The sequence below is a fragment of the Oratosquilla oratoria genome, chromosome 29, assembly GCF_046742065.1.
Source record: "Oratosquilla oratoria isolate Oo_2021 chromosome 29, ASM4674206v1, whole genome shotgun sequence".
NCBI classification, from domain to species: domain Eukaryota; kingdom Metazoa; phylum Arthropoda; class Malacostraca; order Stomatopoda; family Squillidae; genus Oratosquilla; species Oratosquilla oratoria.
This window is the reverse complement of record NC_134805.1, coordinates 38,959,865-38,974,864: the sequence shown is the minus strand read 5'-3', so window position 1 is coordinate 38,974,864 and position 15,000 is coordinate 38,959,865. Positions and strand designations below refer to the sequence as shown.

The 15,000-nt window shown below is 43.6% G+C and overlaps 1 protein-coding gene across 1 annotated transcript in view; it reads right to left on the bottom strand.

The window, feature by feature from the left end:
• The window catches only part of LOC143040725 (uncharacterized), a 229,313-nt gene that overhangs the window by 9,360 nt on the left and 204,953 nt on the right, over positions 1–15,000 (bottom strand). Inside the window, exons 5-7 of the mRNA XM_076212093.1 lie at positions 8,152–8,316; positions 6,193–6,258; positions 3,816–4,188 (exon numbers count right to left, since the gene is read on the bottom strand). Coding sequence (XP_076068208.1) covers positions 3,816–4,188; positions 6,193–6,258; positions 8,152–8,316 — 604 coding nt within the window. The remainder of the gene's footprint in view (positions 1–3,815; positions 4,189–6,192; positions 6,259–8,151; positions 8,317–15,000) is intronic.

Here is a 15,000-nt window from a genome sequence, read left to right as displayed (position 1 = left end):
ATTAATTAAATTCTAAATCGCATAAGCAGCTGAAGAAACTTTAATTCAATCGCGTCCGATTATAAAAATGATAATGATTTCGATTCTTTTACTCCTACAATGGTGACATGGGTTGCTTATTTTATTCTGGCTAGCGTCAGATGTTTTTATTCAGCATACGTCATCGTGTAGTGAGCGATGAAGTGATGGTATATTTTCGCTATTTTTATTTGTTTATTTATTGATTTACTTGTCTATTTATCTACTCATTTGTTTGCTTGTTTATTGTGATGACGCACGGCGTATTAACAAGAAAAGGAAGAATTATATTAGACTTTTTTCGCTCTTATAAAACTCAACTATATAGACACACACACGCACACACACTCACACACATACGCACATACATTCCAATATAATTTCCCGAGTGAGAGTAAACAGCTTGAATTGTGTGTGTGTGTGTGTGTGTGTGTGTGTGTGTGTGTGTGTGTGTGTGTGTGTGTGTGTGTGTGTGTGTGTGTGTGTGTGTGTGTGCGTGTGTGTGTGCGTGTGTGTGTGTGTGTGTGTTTGTGTGTATTTGTGCGAAGTACAAAATGACTGGTTGACAGCAGTATACACATTTGCTACAATACGGTAAATGGTTAACAGATCTCTCTTTTTTTCTCTCTTTCTTTCTCTCTCTCTCTCTCTCTCTCTCTCTCTCTTACACACACACACACACACACACACACACACACACACACACACACACACACACACACACACACACACACACACACACACACACACACACACACATACACACACACACACACACACACACACACACACACACCTGCTACCCATGGTCAGCAGAAAATAACCCCATCCTTGTCTGTGTGCGCATGCGCAGAAGTCACGTGAGTTTACAACCCACGACGCTTGCACCATGTGTGGTTTTCAGGCCCCCCGCATGCAGGTCAGGGCACGGTGCAGGCCGTCTGCCGGAGTGCAGGATAAGGTATTGTGCAGGCCGTTCAACGTGCAGACTGTCTACTACGCGCAAAGACAAGGTACCACGTAGACTGCCCAAGGCAGGAGAAGGCACCGTGCAGGTTACGATTCCCAAGACCGGCCTACCTTGCAGGCCGGGCTGGGAGGAGGACAGCCTACACCACATGTACTCGCCTCTTGTATCCTGTGTGATTTGTTGTCGGTAGGGAACGTCTGCTATCTATGGTGGCAGAGGTCACTTTGGTGTAGCTGTTGTCCCGGGAAACTTTTGCGTGGCCGCTGGTATGATGTACTTCTCTTCTTTCTAAGCTTGTCTTGTCCAGCGCACAGTGTAAGGTAAACAACTTAGGGCATACGATCTATGGACACGGGGTTTTGGGTGTGGAGTGTAGGGTGTAGGTCTAATATCTAAAGAAGTGTACGGCGTGTTTCACAAATCATCCTAGATGATTATATTGCGTCAGTAAGGCATTCCAGGGTAACTTCCATATGATGATACATACTTTCTGATATGTACACGTCGAAAAGGATAATCTATTTTCGATTTTCTTGACTTGAAGAAAGTTGTGCACATGGTAGTACATGCTTGTCTAGGGAAAGCCAATGTACAGCATGCTCCTACTCTAGAGGGGCGGCCCGCGGCCTCGGGGTAGAAGAAACACGAGAGGAAACAAAATAAAAACGAAAATGAACGAAAAATAGTGAGACGCACAGACTTCTTCCAAGTGGAGAGTTCGATAGGGACTTCATCGGGAAGGGGGGTGCCTACACTCAGTCAACAGGACGAAGGAGAGGGTGCGTATTTAGTTCCATGGCCCTAATGAGCGGTTCCCTCTTTGTATCGCTCATTTGGCAACACGAGGCTCGCCCGTTTGGGGTCATTATCGGTCCCTGTGACGAGGCCTCCACAAAGCACGATGAGGCAATATGTATGTATGTATGTATGTATGTATGTATGTATGTGTGTATGTATGTATGTATGTGTGTGTGTATGTACGTGTGTGTGTGTACGTGTATGTGTGTATGTCTGTATACATGTTTGTGTGTGTGTATGTACGTGCGTGTGTATGTATGTGTGTATGTATGTGTGCGCGTGTGTATGTGTGTGTGCCTGTATACATGTTTGTGTGTGTGTATGTACGTGTGTGTGCGTGTGTGTGCATATGTATGTATGTGTGTGCGTGTGTGTACATGTCTGGGTGTGTATGTACGTACGTGTGTGTGTGTATGTACGTGTGTGTGTGCGTGTGTGTGTGTATATGTATGTGTGTGCGTGTGTGTATACATGTCTGGGTGTGTATGTGTGTGTGTATATGTGTATGTGTGTGTGTGTGTGTGTGTGTGTGTGTGTGTGTGTGTGTGTGTGTGTGTGTGTGTGTGTGTGTGTGTGTGTGTGTGTGTGTGTGTGTGTGTGTGTGTGTGTGTGTGTGTGTGTGTGTGCATATTGTCCTCTGTACATATATACACACTCTGGTCCTCACACGGCTTGATAAACAATGAAAAAGGATAAATTCTATCTGAGTTGCAGAAACTTAAGATAAAGGAATTGTACTCTAAGATTTTGAGAATGCGAGGCAGGGTGAAGGACGCCGACTCTCAAATCAAAAGCAAACAGAACAAATGTTGGGAATTTCAGGAACCTTATGATCCACTCCGAGTAAACACAGGGTTTGGTGTTGTCAAAAGGATGGTAAGAGAAAGACAGAAGAGTTCTGCAAAAGTCCCCCTTTTCGGGGTAATGAGGAGGTAAAGAAAAAACAACTACTTAATACGAGACCAAACTACACTAATAAGCGTGGTATCATGGAACTTGAGAAGTAGGACAATAGAAAAAAATACTAAAAGCCTTGAAAAAGTGGGAAAGAATGCGAACACACACATTGAGACTCGAGGTAGGAAGAGATAAGGTATTGTCTTGAAAAAATAAAGAAATTTCCTGAAGAATTTTCTAAAATCTTTTTGTAAACAAATGGATAGACAAACACAGGGAAGACAATACAGAGGAGCTTGAGAAACGAAAGGACAGAGAAAGCAGAGGAAAAGGGGGAAACTATGCATGAAATTTGATTTAATTTATAGTTGGGTCTCATGAAAACATACAAGAACGTCCATACTGTCGCTAGCATGTGACAAACTAGACGAAACGATGTGGGGGTGTAAATGAATGTTCCCCACCTGTTCTCTCTACGAGCCGGAGCTAAACTCTGAGACTCTTCGTCCAGCCTGTCACATACTGGCGACTCAGGCGGACTCTTCCAAAGGATATGAAGAACAAGTTGAGGTCAAAGTGGCCGGTGATCCTCCACTACCCAGCCCCTAGAAGACGGTTCCGATTGATCAGTAATGGAAGTAGTCTCCTGAAGAAGGAACCACGGCGGAGCTGTTCTTCCTGAAAAAGGACAACGCGTTCGTGGACGTGGGAGCCACGGTGGTTGGGAAACAGTCGGGGGAGAGGGACGTGTGGGGGATTGGGACCAGGTAGCCGGGTTCTTCGGGTGCAAGGGAGCTCGAGTCGACAGAAGAGAGGGAGAGGAGGGATTCCGGAGTGAGAGTCCCGCCATGAATAGGTGAGAGGGACGGGAGATGCCCCTGCGTGAGCTCGCCCCCGTAAAACGGCGAAGGAGAGAGGAGGGTTCCTGGAGTCAGGACTCCTGCTGTAGAAGTGGAGGGCGAAGGAAGAGCACCCAAGGGCGAAGGCCCCGAGGAGGAGGGAGAGCGGAAATTCCCCGTCGGAATTCCCCCAACATGCAATAAGGAGGAGGAAGAGGATGATGATGAGGAAGAGGAAGAGGAGGTGGGTGTGGGGGAGGGGAGGGCAATGGGTGTCAGAGCATCTGCACGACCTGCACTGTGATGGTGAAGTTGGTGCTGACTAGAAGTTGGAGGAAGCGACGGGACCCCCGTATAGTGATGGTGATGGTGATGGTGGTACTGGTGGTGGGACGACGGGGGTAGGAGGGGTGCCTGCTGCTGCGCCTGCGTCGGCGCCTGCTGCGGGTGGTGGTGAGTGAGCGCCGGCGAGGAAGGCACAATCACCGCCGCTGCTTCGGACCAGAGAGCCCCCGGCGGACTCGTGGTGGTGGTGGTTGTGGTGGTGGTGGTGGTGGTGGCGGCGGTGGAGGTGGAGCTCTGCTCCAGGGCTGATCCCCCGCTGCCAGTGATGGTGGAAACCCCGATGTGGGATTTCTCGCTTTCGTGGGATTCGCTACACGCCTCCTGGTGGTGGGGATGAAGGAAGAGAAAATTTAGACAAAATCTATATATATACAGTATATATATATATATATATATATATATATATATATATATATTGTTGAGACATTCTGACAGGTTGACGTAAGTGGAGTAGGAAACACAGGAGTCTTAGTCTGAGTTTATTCCTGACTAGTTTCGCAGGTATGTTTTTTCAAAGAATAATCGTACCTGCCATAATAGTCAGGAATAAACTCAGACTAAGATTCCTGTGTTTCCTACTCCATTTACGCCATGTATATGTATATATATGTATATGTATATATATAATGTATATATATATATATATATATATATACATATATATATATATATATTGTTGAGACATTCTGACAGGTTGATGTAAGCGGAATAGGAAACACAGGAGTCTTAGTCTTGAGTTTATTCCTGACTAGTTTCGCAGGTATGCTTTGAAAAAGCATACCTGCGAAACTAGTCAGGAATAAACTCAAGACTAAGACTCCTGTGTTTCCTATTCCGCTTACATCATATATATATATATTATATAATTTAAGGAAGGAGAATAAATAGTTCACTCTATTGGGAATGCCCCTCTGAAATTCTGAACTGGATAATAACAGACAAATCTCTGAAATTTGGAACTGTAAGACAACAGAGAGAACGGAATATAAGAAAGGGCTTCTGGTGTCCGGGATTTTCTTGTTTTCGGAATATTTTCCGTGTCGAATATTGGAAAGTTCTGGTTATTAGAGAGAAGAATCTATATAGTTACATGAATAGGATATATATATATATATATATATATATATGTATATATATATATATATATATATACATATATATATACATATATATATATATATGTATATATATATGTATATATATATATAAATATATATATATATATGTATATATATGTATATATATATATACATGTATATATATATATATACATGTAAATATATATATACATATATATATGAAAGAAAAATCTGCATGATTACATAAATAGAAAAAACTGGGCTGGCGTGCTTTATTAGTACTATTCTGGCTATGGGGGGGTATCGACCAATCAAAACTTCCTTCAGGGTGTGAGTCCACTGCCCCCTTCCCCTCCCTCCCTTCCCCTCCTGTAACTGCCGTCAACATGAATAACATATATGAAGATTGTCAATCGTTAAATATCAATCCTTTATCATTCTTTAATGGTGTATTCGATTGATTTTATTCCCTTGTGGTGTTCATTGCTGACCTTGGAGTTTTAAACCCACAAATAGGCTAATAGGAATGTAAAATGAAAATGATATTCACATTCTAGGAAAGATTCTAAGACATCAGACCTCTCATTTTGGTGTGTATGTACGATTCCGGTGCAGAATTATTCATAAGGGCAGATGATCACACACTATAACAACAAGATTACATTTTGAGATTTTTTTTTTACGAATTTTGGATATATCCGAATTCTAAGAAACGCTTTTTTTTATTTTTTAGAGATCATTTTAATTATTTTTGGTGGTATATATAAACAGTTGAAAACATACATCTTGTGAAACAATTACTATTGATAAATAATTCGATAGTTCAACTGTAAAGAAAAATGTTGGAGTGAAAAAATTATCTGGAAAAAGAAAATGGTTTGCAAGGAAAGGAAATTGCTTATAATAACGAAATAGATTATTTTGTTGCGTCTTGAAAACGAAAAAAAACAAACATAAAAGGCTTCAGCGATATAACTATTTTGTTGCAAAGGAAACTCTCAACGTTTCAGAAATGATCGTTCTGATGCATAGAAAGAACAAAAGAAACCAAACCAACATTTCGACTCAAGTGGGGAATGAAAAGAAAAGCCAAAATATAACATCCCTGATGCACCGGGAGATGCAGCAAAGAAATGAGTGCTCTGGGACTAAGGACGGCCATTTGGGGATCTTGTCCCGGGACAATTGATTCCCAAGACGGGATGACTTGTCCCTTGGGGGTGGAAAGACTGAAGAAGAATCTTACCTTTCCTCCACAATGCGGAGGACTGTCATTGTGGAAGTCTGCCTTGTCGCGTTCGCTCAGAGGAACCTGCAAGAAGCGTTATGACGTCATATCGTGTGAAACGAAGGGAGGGGGTGCATATCTCCGGATATAAACAAACCTAAATCAACTAAAACATCATAATAATCCCAACTCCATCTCTTGGTGAAACAGACCGTTTGGAATTAGCCAGAATAGAACATCTACTTTCGTGTATATTTCCTTAATGATGAAGCTAACACAGGCTCTGAAATTTCCAACTAAATTACTTAACGTTCTACCTCCCCAGTCCCCCACCCATCAACATCCCTTCTATTTTTCTTACAATCTCTTTCAACCAGATCACTATACATTCCTCTATCTTTCACTTCCAAAGAACGAATACCTCTCTTCCTCTCCTTTTCCTTTTCCTCCTCTTCCTCTTCCTTCTCCTCCTCTTCCTCTTCTCCTCCTCTCACTCCCTGCCCTCCTTCGCTCCAATTTGATTAATGATTCTATCTCCCACCTCGTTGGCTCTCCCAGTTTCCGCCCTTCTCTCCCTTCCGTCCTCTTCCACTTCTCCCTTCCCCCTTCTTCTCTATCCTTCCGTCTTCTCTCTCTTTTCACTTTTCCTACTTTCTTCTCTTTTCCATTATTTCTCACTCTCTCTCTCTCTCTCTCTCTACGTCTTTCCTCCTCTCCCTCCCCACCACCTCCACCTTTGCCCTTAACTTTCGTTTTCATTTTCCTTTAACCTTCTACCTACCTCCCCTCCCCTTCCCCTCCCCTTCCCCTCACTCTGTCAATCATATCTAAATCACTCCAGAATAATCATATAAAGTGTGTCGCCGACTGGAAGGGGTTAGAGGGTTAGACAATACAATCTCCTCCTTCCTCTCCCTCTTCACCCTCCCCCTCCCCTTTCTCCCTCCCCTCCCCTCTTCTCCCTCCCCTCTTCTCCCTCCCCCTCCCCTCCTCTCCCTCCCTCTCCCCTTTTCCCTCCCCCTCCCCCTCTTCTCCCTCCCCTTCCCTCATTCTCCCTCCCCCTCTCCCTCTTCTCCCTCCCCTCCCCTCTTCTCCCTCACCCTCCCTCTCTTTTCCCTCCCCTCCCCCTCTCCTCCACTCCCAAATAAATCTCTCTATACTATAGAGAGATTTTTTTGGGGGGGGAGGGGAGAAAGAAGGGGGAGGATAGCCTTTAGAATCTATAGGCTATCCTTCCACTCTCCTTCACCCCTTATCCCCCCACACCTATGCCTACCCCTTTTCTTATTCCCCCCTCACACCTTTCTCCCTCCAACCTACAAACTACCCATCACCCTAATCTCATTCTCCAACCTACAAACTACCCATCACCCCAATCTCATTTTCCACTCACCTAAACCTCCCCCTTCACCTCACCTTCCACCCACCCAAACTCCCCATCCATTTCACTCCTCTCCTTCCACTCCTCCTCCCTCTCCACCTACCCCTACCTCCCCCTCCACTCACTCCTCCACCCACCCCGACCTCCTCCTCCACCCACCTCACCTCCCCCTCCAGTCACCTCATCTCCTACTCCATCCACTCCATCTCCCCCTCCACCTACCCACCCTCCCAAGCCACTCACCCCGACCTCTCCCTCAACCTACCCCTCCACTCACTAAATTTACCCCTCCACCTACCCCGCCTCCCCTCCACTTACCCAACCTCCCCTCCACCTACCCCTCCACTCACACCACCTCCCCCCACTTCCCAACTTCCCCCTCCACCTACCCCTCCACTCACTCCACCTCCCCCTCCACCTACCCCTCCACTCACTCCACTACCCCTCCACTTCCCCCTCAACCCACTCCACCTCCGCTCCACCTACCCCACCTCTCTTCCAGTCCCCCACTCCCCCTCCACCTACCCACCCTAACCCCCCAGCCACCTTACCCGACGACCTCCTCGCCCCCCCCCCTCTCCCCGTAGGTGGCTCACCTTCTCTGGGGCGTTTTGTACGTAGATGACCCTGTTGAAGGCCCGCCACCGGCGACACAGCTGCACGTACATCTTGCACTGCACGTACATGAAGACCAGCCCGCCCGTGAAACCAATGGCCACCACGATCAGCTTGGTCCAGAAGGGCCACTCGAGCTCTCCGTCCTGCAAGTGAGAGAGTGAAAGTGAGGAGAGGGAGTGAGAGTGGGAGTGGGAGTGAGAGTGAGAGTGAGAATGGGAGTGGGAGTGAGAGGGGAGTGGGAGTGGGAGTGAAAGTGAGAAAGGGAGTGGGAGTTAGAGTGTCGGGGAGTGGAAGTTAGAGTGTCAGGGGAGTGGGAGTTAGAGTGTCAGGGGAGTGGGAGTTAGAGTGTCAGGGGAGTGGGAGTTAGAGTGTCAGGGAAGTGGGAGTTAGAGTGTCAGGGGAGTGGGAGTTAGAGTGGCAGGGGAGTGGGAGTTAGAGTGGGAGGGCAGTTAGAGTGGGAGGGAAGTGAGAGTGGGAGAGGGAGTGAGTTGGAGTGGGAGTGAGAGTGGGAGAGGGAGTGAGTTGGAGTGAGAGTGAGAGTGGGAGGGGAGTGGGAGTGGGAGTGAGAGTGGGAGTGGGAGTGAGAGTGGGAGGGGAGTGGGAGTGGGAGTGAGAGTGGGAGGGGAGTGGGAGTGGGAGTGAGAGTGGGAGGGGAGTGGGAGTGGGAGGGGAGTGGGAGTGGGAGGGGAGTGGGAGTGGGAGTGGGAGGGGAGTGGGAGTGGGAGTGGGAGGGGAGTGGGAGTGGGAGGGGAGTGGGAGTGAGAGTGGGAGGGGAATGAGAGTGGGAATGGGAGTGGAAGGGGAGTGAGAGTGGGAATGGGACTGGAAGGGGAGTGAGAGTGGGAATGGGAGTGGAAGAGGAGTGAGAGTGCGAGTGGCAGTAAGAGTGGGAGTGGTAGTGGAAGTGAGAAAGGGAGTGTGAGCGAGACTGGGAGTGGAAGTGGGAGAGAGGGTGAAAGTTGAAAGGAAAGAGAGGGAAAAGATGACGAAGAACGAGAGGGAGAGGGAGATGGAGAGAGAGAGAAAAAAAGGAAAGGAATAAAGGAGAGAGAGAGAAAGAAAAAGAGAGAGAGAGAGAGAGAGAGAGAGAGAGAGAGAGAGAGAGAGAGAGAGAGAGAGAGAGAGAGAGAGAGAGAGAGAGAGAGAGAGAAACGGGGGGAGGAAAGAGGGGGTAGGTAAAGAGCGGGTAAGAGGGTGAGAGAGAGGTGGGATGAAGGGAGAGGGAGGGCAAAAACAAATACAAGAACAGAAACGCAAAAACAAAACAAAAGAAGAGAAGTCTGTCATGATGACTTGCTCCCTCCCACACCCAAAGTCCTTAAATCACTGAGGACTGCACACCTGCACAGCCAGCCCTGAAGGTCATACGACAGTGAAACTATCAGTGCCAGACACGGGCATACAATCAGGGTGTGGGTACACTGCAAGCGGTTTGCTGGGAGGGTAGAGGGTAGCGGAATGCCTAGCGGGTCAGAGGAAAAAACAAACACATGTTATCTAGCTTGAGTGTCCATACCGGGCGCGGGTTCCCTCCAAGCTTATCCGCTACACGCGTCCTGTATGGCCACTCGTAGTAGATAACATGTGTTTGTTCTTGCCTCTGACTCGCTAGGCATCCCGCTATCCCTCTACCCTCCCAGTAAGTCGCGTGCAGTGTGGACACACCCTCAGTGTCTTTCTTCATATAGAACTGTCATGGAATAAAAAACAGTTTCATCTGTATTCTAGGAGGTACAGCCTGATCATATGCATTACATAAATATACATTTGACCTGAATAAGATTACCAGTTCAGAGTTGTAGCGTTTTTAAGTACCTATTGTTGACTGCATCATTTCTTGACTCGCTTGTTACGTAGTTGTACAATCACCGTCTTTCAACTGTACCATTCAGTGAATAAAACATTTATTCAATCTATCAAACATAAGACACAGAAATAAACTGATTCAAGCCTTATACACTAAACATAATACACACAAACTGCACAACGTACATCATCCACGTTCTATCTTTACACTACAAATACACTCCAAAACAGATATACGCTCGACCAATGCAGCGGAATTCGGCTACATTCGTTTTGTATAATTAGCTATTTCGAGACGGAGAGTCTGAAGGCATCGGTGGGGGGAGGGTGGGGGGTGACGCCCAATCCCAGGCGTTCGTTTTCAGAGGCTCGGCGCCGCTCGTCAGCTGAGAGTTTTGAACAACTAATGGACGAGAAGTATCAACACGAGCCTTCTAGAGTGCATCTGAGGTAAGTTACACATACATACATATGTAAATTAATACATGATTATACAAATACATACATGCATGCGTACCTGTACACATGCATGCATACATACAGTATATACATGCATATATGCATGCTTACATACATACATACTCACATAATACATGCACACACATGCATATGTATATACACACATACATACATGCTTACATATATAGATGCATATATATATACATACATGCATATATGCATACATACATGATATGCATACATGCATACATATATACATGCACGCATATATGCATGCATACATACATGCATACATACATGCATACATACATATATAGATGCATACATATATACATACATGCATATATGCATACATGCATACATATATACATGCACGCATATATGCATGCATACATATATGCATACATACATATATATATATATATATATATACATGCATATATGCATACTTGCATGTGTACATATATACATGCATGCATACATATATACTTAGTTCCCTTCAGATAATGGAAGTTGCTTTCACAGCGAAGTAGTGAACGAAGTTTCGTATTTCTCGCTAATCTTTTACCATCTTAACCGAGTTAAAAAAAAAAATTGCTTTGGGCTTGTCATACACATTCCTGCAGGCGGAGTCACTCTGTCTCAAGAAAAACCTTCGACATAATTACAGAAATTACTTTTGTTCTCTGAGAAGAACAAAAACAGATTTATATTCTACGTGGGCTCATGAGTTTTTAAGTAGGAGAGAGAATGATGACGTAAAGTGTCTCGATGTCTTAGTATCAAGTGTCTTCGGAGAATCACGGGGTATCGCTGGAATGACCTCGTATCAAACCAGAGACTGTACTGTGAGACTCAGTCTAGGCCAGTTAGACTACAAAGGATTACAAAGGCGGAGCATGCCGACAGGAGACCTTTTGGTCCATATCTAGGTCGGATGCGAAAAAAAATCATAAGAATAAAATAAATAAAAACTATAATAATGTAAATAAATAAAATACATAGATAAATGCATAGGTATAGTTATAAACAAACAGGTAAATAGTAAATAATAATAAATTGAAATATAACTAATAATAAATGAAAATCAGACAGACAAATGAAAACAAAACAAAAACAAATAATATAAAATAAATCATAATCATTACAGCATTTTGCTTAGGTGTTTATCTAAATGATTCTTAAAGCTTCGTGACTTAGTGACCATATAGTGAGCTCTGAAACTATCAGTTGTTTTAAGAAACGGTTAGACAACTATATGGATGGGGATGATAGGTGATGATAGATATGGAGCTGCCTAGTGTAGGCCTTATGGTCTCTTGCAGTCTCCATCATTCTTATGTTCTTATGTTCTTATGTTCAGCATAATTCGTGAACGTCAGCTCCGGCTATATGGGCACGTGGCACGTTTCCCTGATGTTGATCCTATTCAGCGTTGTCTCCACAGGAGACAACCCAAGACGGAGTAGACGAAGTAGATGCCTACAGATTTCATGGCTGGGGGCAAGTTGATTGAATTGAACCTGTCGAGAGTTGTTTGGAGTGGGAAGGGAGGGTGGGTGCATGGGAGCTTGCTCGGAGATACCGTGGGGACTGGCGCCGACGTGTGAGTGAAGTAAAGCGTTCCCTGCCGTATGCTTCCAGTTGATGATGATGGAGAAATTGATATATATATATATATATATATATATATACATATACATATATATACATATATATATATATTTATGTATATATATACAGTATATATATACAGTATATATATACAGTATATATATATATATATATATATATATATATATATATATATATATATATATATGTATATATATATTACTTTTTTCTTATATACAAGGTAATTCCATCGCGGTTCAATCTCGTTTTCGTCCGATGAGAAAATAAATAAATTGTGCGTCTTTATTTTGTATTGTCATTTCAAGGTCTCTCTTTTTTTATGCAGACATACGATGGCGCGCAACTATTTCTGACATAGAAAAAAATAGTAATGGCCATTTGTCCCAGTTATCACATTATTTCATTCATTACTATCATTATCATTACTATCATTATCATCATTGATATTATTATTATTATTATTATTATTATTATTATCATTATTATTACTATCAATGATTACTATTATTATTAGTATTAACTATTACTATTAATTACCATTACTATTACTATCATTACTATTACTATTATTATTTTTTTTTTTTCCTCGGGAGAAAGGGGGTCGAGAACAGATAGATGCTATCTGTGACACTGTCCGACGCCTAGTATCAAACCGGAGACCTAAAATTACTAATAAACCGAAACCTTACCACCATGAAAACTAGTCACTGTCTTGGCCGCATGTCCAAATTTGGTAAGATAAATCTACCATTCTGAACGTGTATAATTGTAATGGATTCTACCATTGTAGCAGAAGATTACGCTGGTGCTATAAATGAATAATAAAAAACATATATACATTATCAATTCAAAGGGACACATAAAGAAATATAAATCGCTCTTAATGTTGAAAATAACTTTGAATATTTGGGGGACAAATGCGAACTCTCACACACACACACACACACACACACACACACACACACACACACACACACACACACACACACACACACACACACACACACACACACACACGACTGCTTGCTGATGCAGTAGTTAGTGTCTTTAGCTACCTCCTTACAGTACCCGGTTCACACCACGTTCACAAAGAGAAAATACTTCACTAATAGTGCAAGTAGTTACTGTTACCCTTGGGCAAGGGGATGTGTGTGTGTGGTTTGTGTAAAGATTAGACTACACGAGTTCTTGGCTCTTATCCGGGAATATAATAGCTGTCAACCACTGTTTATAGCACATAATCCAAGAAAATTGTGAATAACACACACACACACACACACACACACACACACACACACACACACACACACACACACACACACACACACACACAAACATACACACACACACAAACACACACACACGCACACAAACACTCACACACATACACACACTCACACATACATACGTACACACACGCACACAAAACAAAAACTTTAAATTGGTTAATTTTCGAAACTGTATAATTACGATGATGAATTCAAAGTTAAGCTCTTCATTAGAACATCTGAGCGCAGACGAAACACTTGACAGTTTTTCTGTAGTTAACACAAGTTTGAAAAAAAAAAAAAAATCCGGTCTCATTTCCTCGTTCCAGGTCGTGTGGTCGGTGTTGTAAGGTCACCCTGCCCCTTTCAATTTAGAAATTACAGGACAACACAATTTAATGCTATTTTATGTGCATATTTTTTAAGTCTATTTATTCATGTATTTATCTGTTTATTTTTACTTTGTGGGGGGCAAATACGTCAATCGGTCAGTGTTATGACGTCACTTCCTGTATTTGTGGGGATAATCCATTATACGAAGTTGAATACTAGTCCTTAATCTCTGGCCTTTTTCCCCAATTGTGATAAAGATTAATCAGGTTGCAGAGAATATAATCTCTCGACATCCGGAGTCTCTGTTCTTTCGGACATAAACCAGCCCACGGCGTTAGGACTGAAACCGCGAAAAAACGACGCAGCATAAGGCCTAAAACCGCGTACCAAATGACACCGCGTAAGGAGTGAAACCGCGAAAGGAATAAAATGGCGTAAAAAATAACACAACGTAGCACCGACAGCGCGTAAAAACGGTACCATGTAAGCATCGACACCGCATAAGGACAAAGACCGCGTAGAAATGTCACCGCGTAGGCAATGACACCCGCGTAAGGACTGATACCGCGTAACAAACGACACCGCGTCAGGACTGAAACCGCGGAAAAAAAGAGACACCGCGTAGGTACTGACATCGCGTGAGGACTGAAACCGCGTAAAAAAATGACACCACGTCATCACCACCGTTTCAGCACCTTTACCGTGATCAACACCATAGACTCTCTACACCATCTACTCGTGTCACCATCAAGGGTTGATTCTCCTGGTCTCGACAGGATTGGCAGCCAAATCATCCAACATGTCACAAACTGCCAAGCCATTAATCTAGTACTCAGGGTTCAGGTTCCGGTTAGAGGAGCCTCTAATTTGTTACGTAAGACGTATCTATACCTAGATTCCTAGATTTATGACCCGTGGATCAATTGATTATTTATTGCTCTGCGCGGTAGCCTAGTGGATACGGTGTCAACCTCACGAGCGAGTTTTTCTTCAGATCTTTTCTGTAGCTATGTTTTTTTTTTCCATGTCCTCTTGTGCTTCTCCTGTCCCAGTTTAACAAGTCCTCTCTATCAAGTATTTCTGTGCCTTTCATGATTCTGTAGATGGTCAGTAGGTCACCTCTCTCTCTTCTTTGCTCCTGAGTCGGTAAATCTAGTTTAGCCAATCTCTCCTGATATGAGAAGTTTGCGAGTGCAGGTGCCATTTTTTTTTTTTTTTTGCTGCTCTCTGGATTCTTTCTATTTTATTTATATATCTTTTGGTACTGGGTGACCACAATGTATGTGTGTGTGTGTGTGTGTGTGTGTGTGTGTGTGTGTGTGTGTG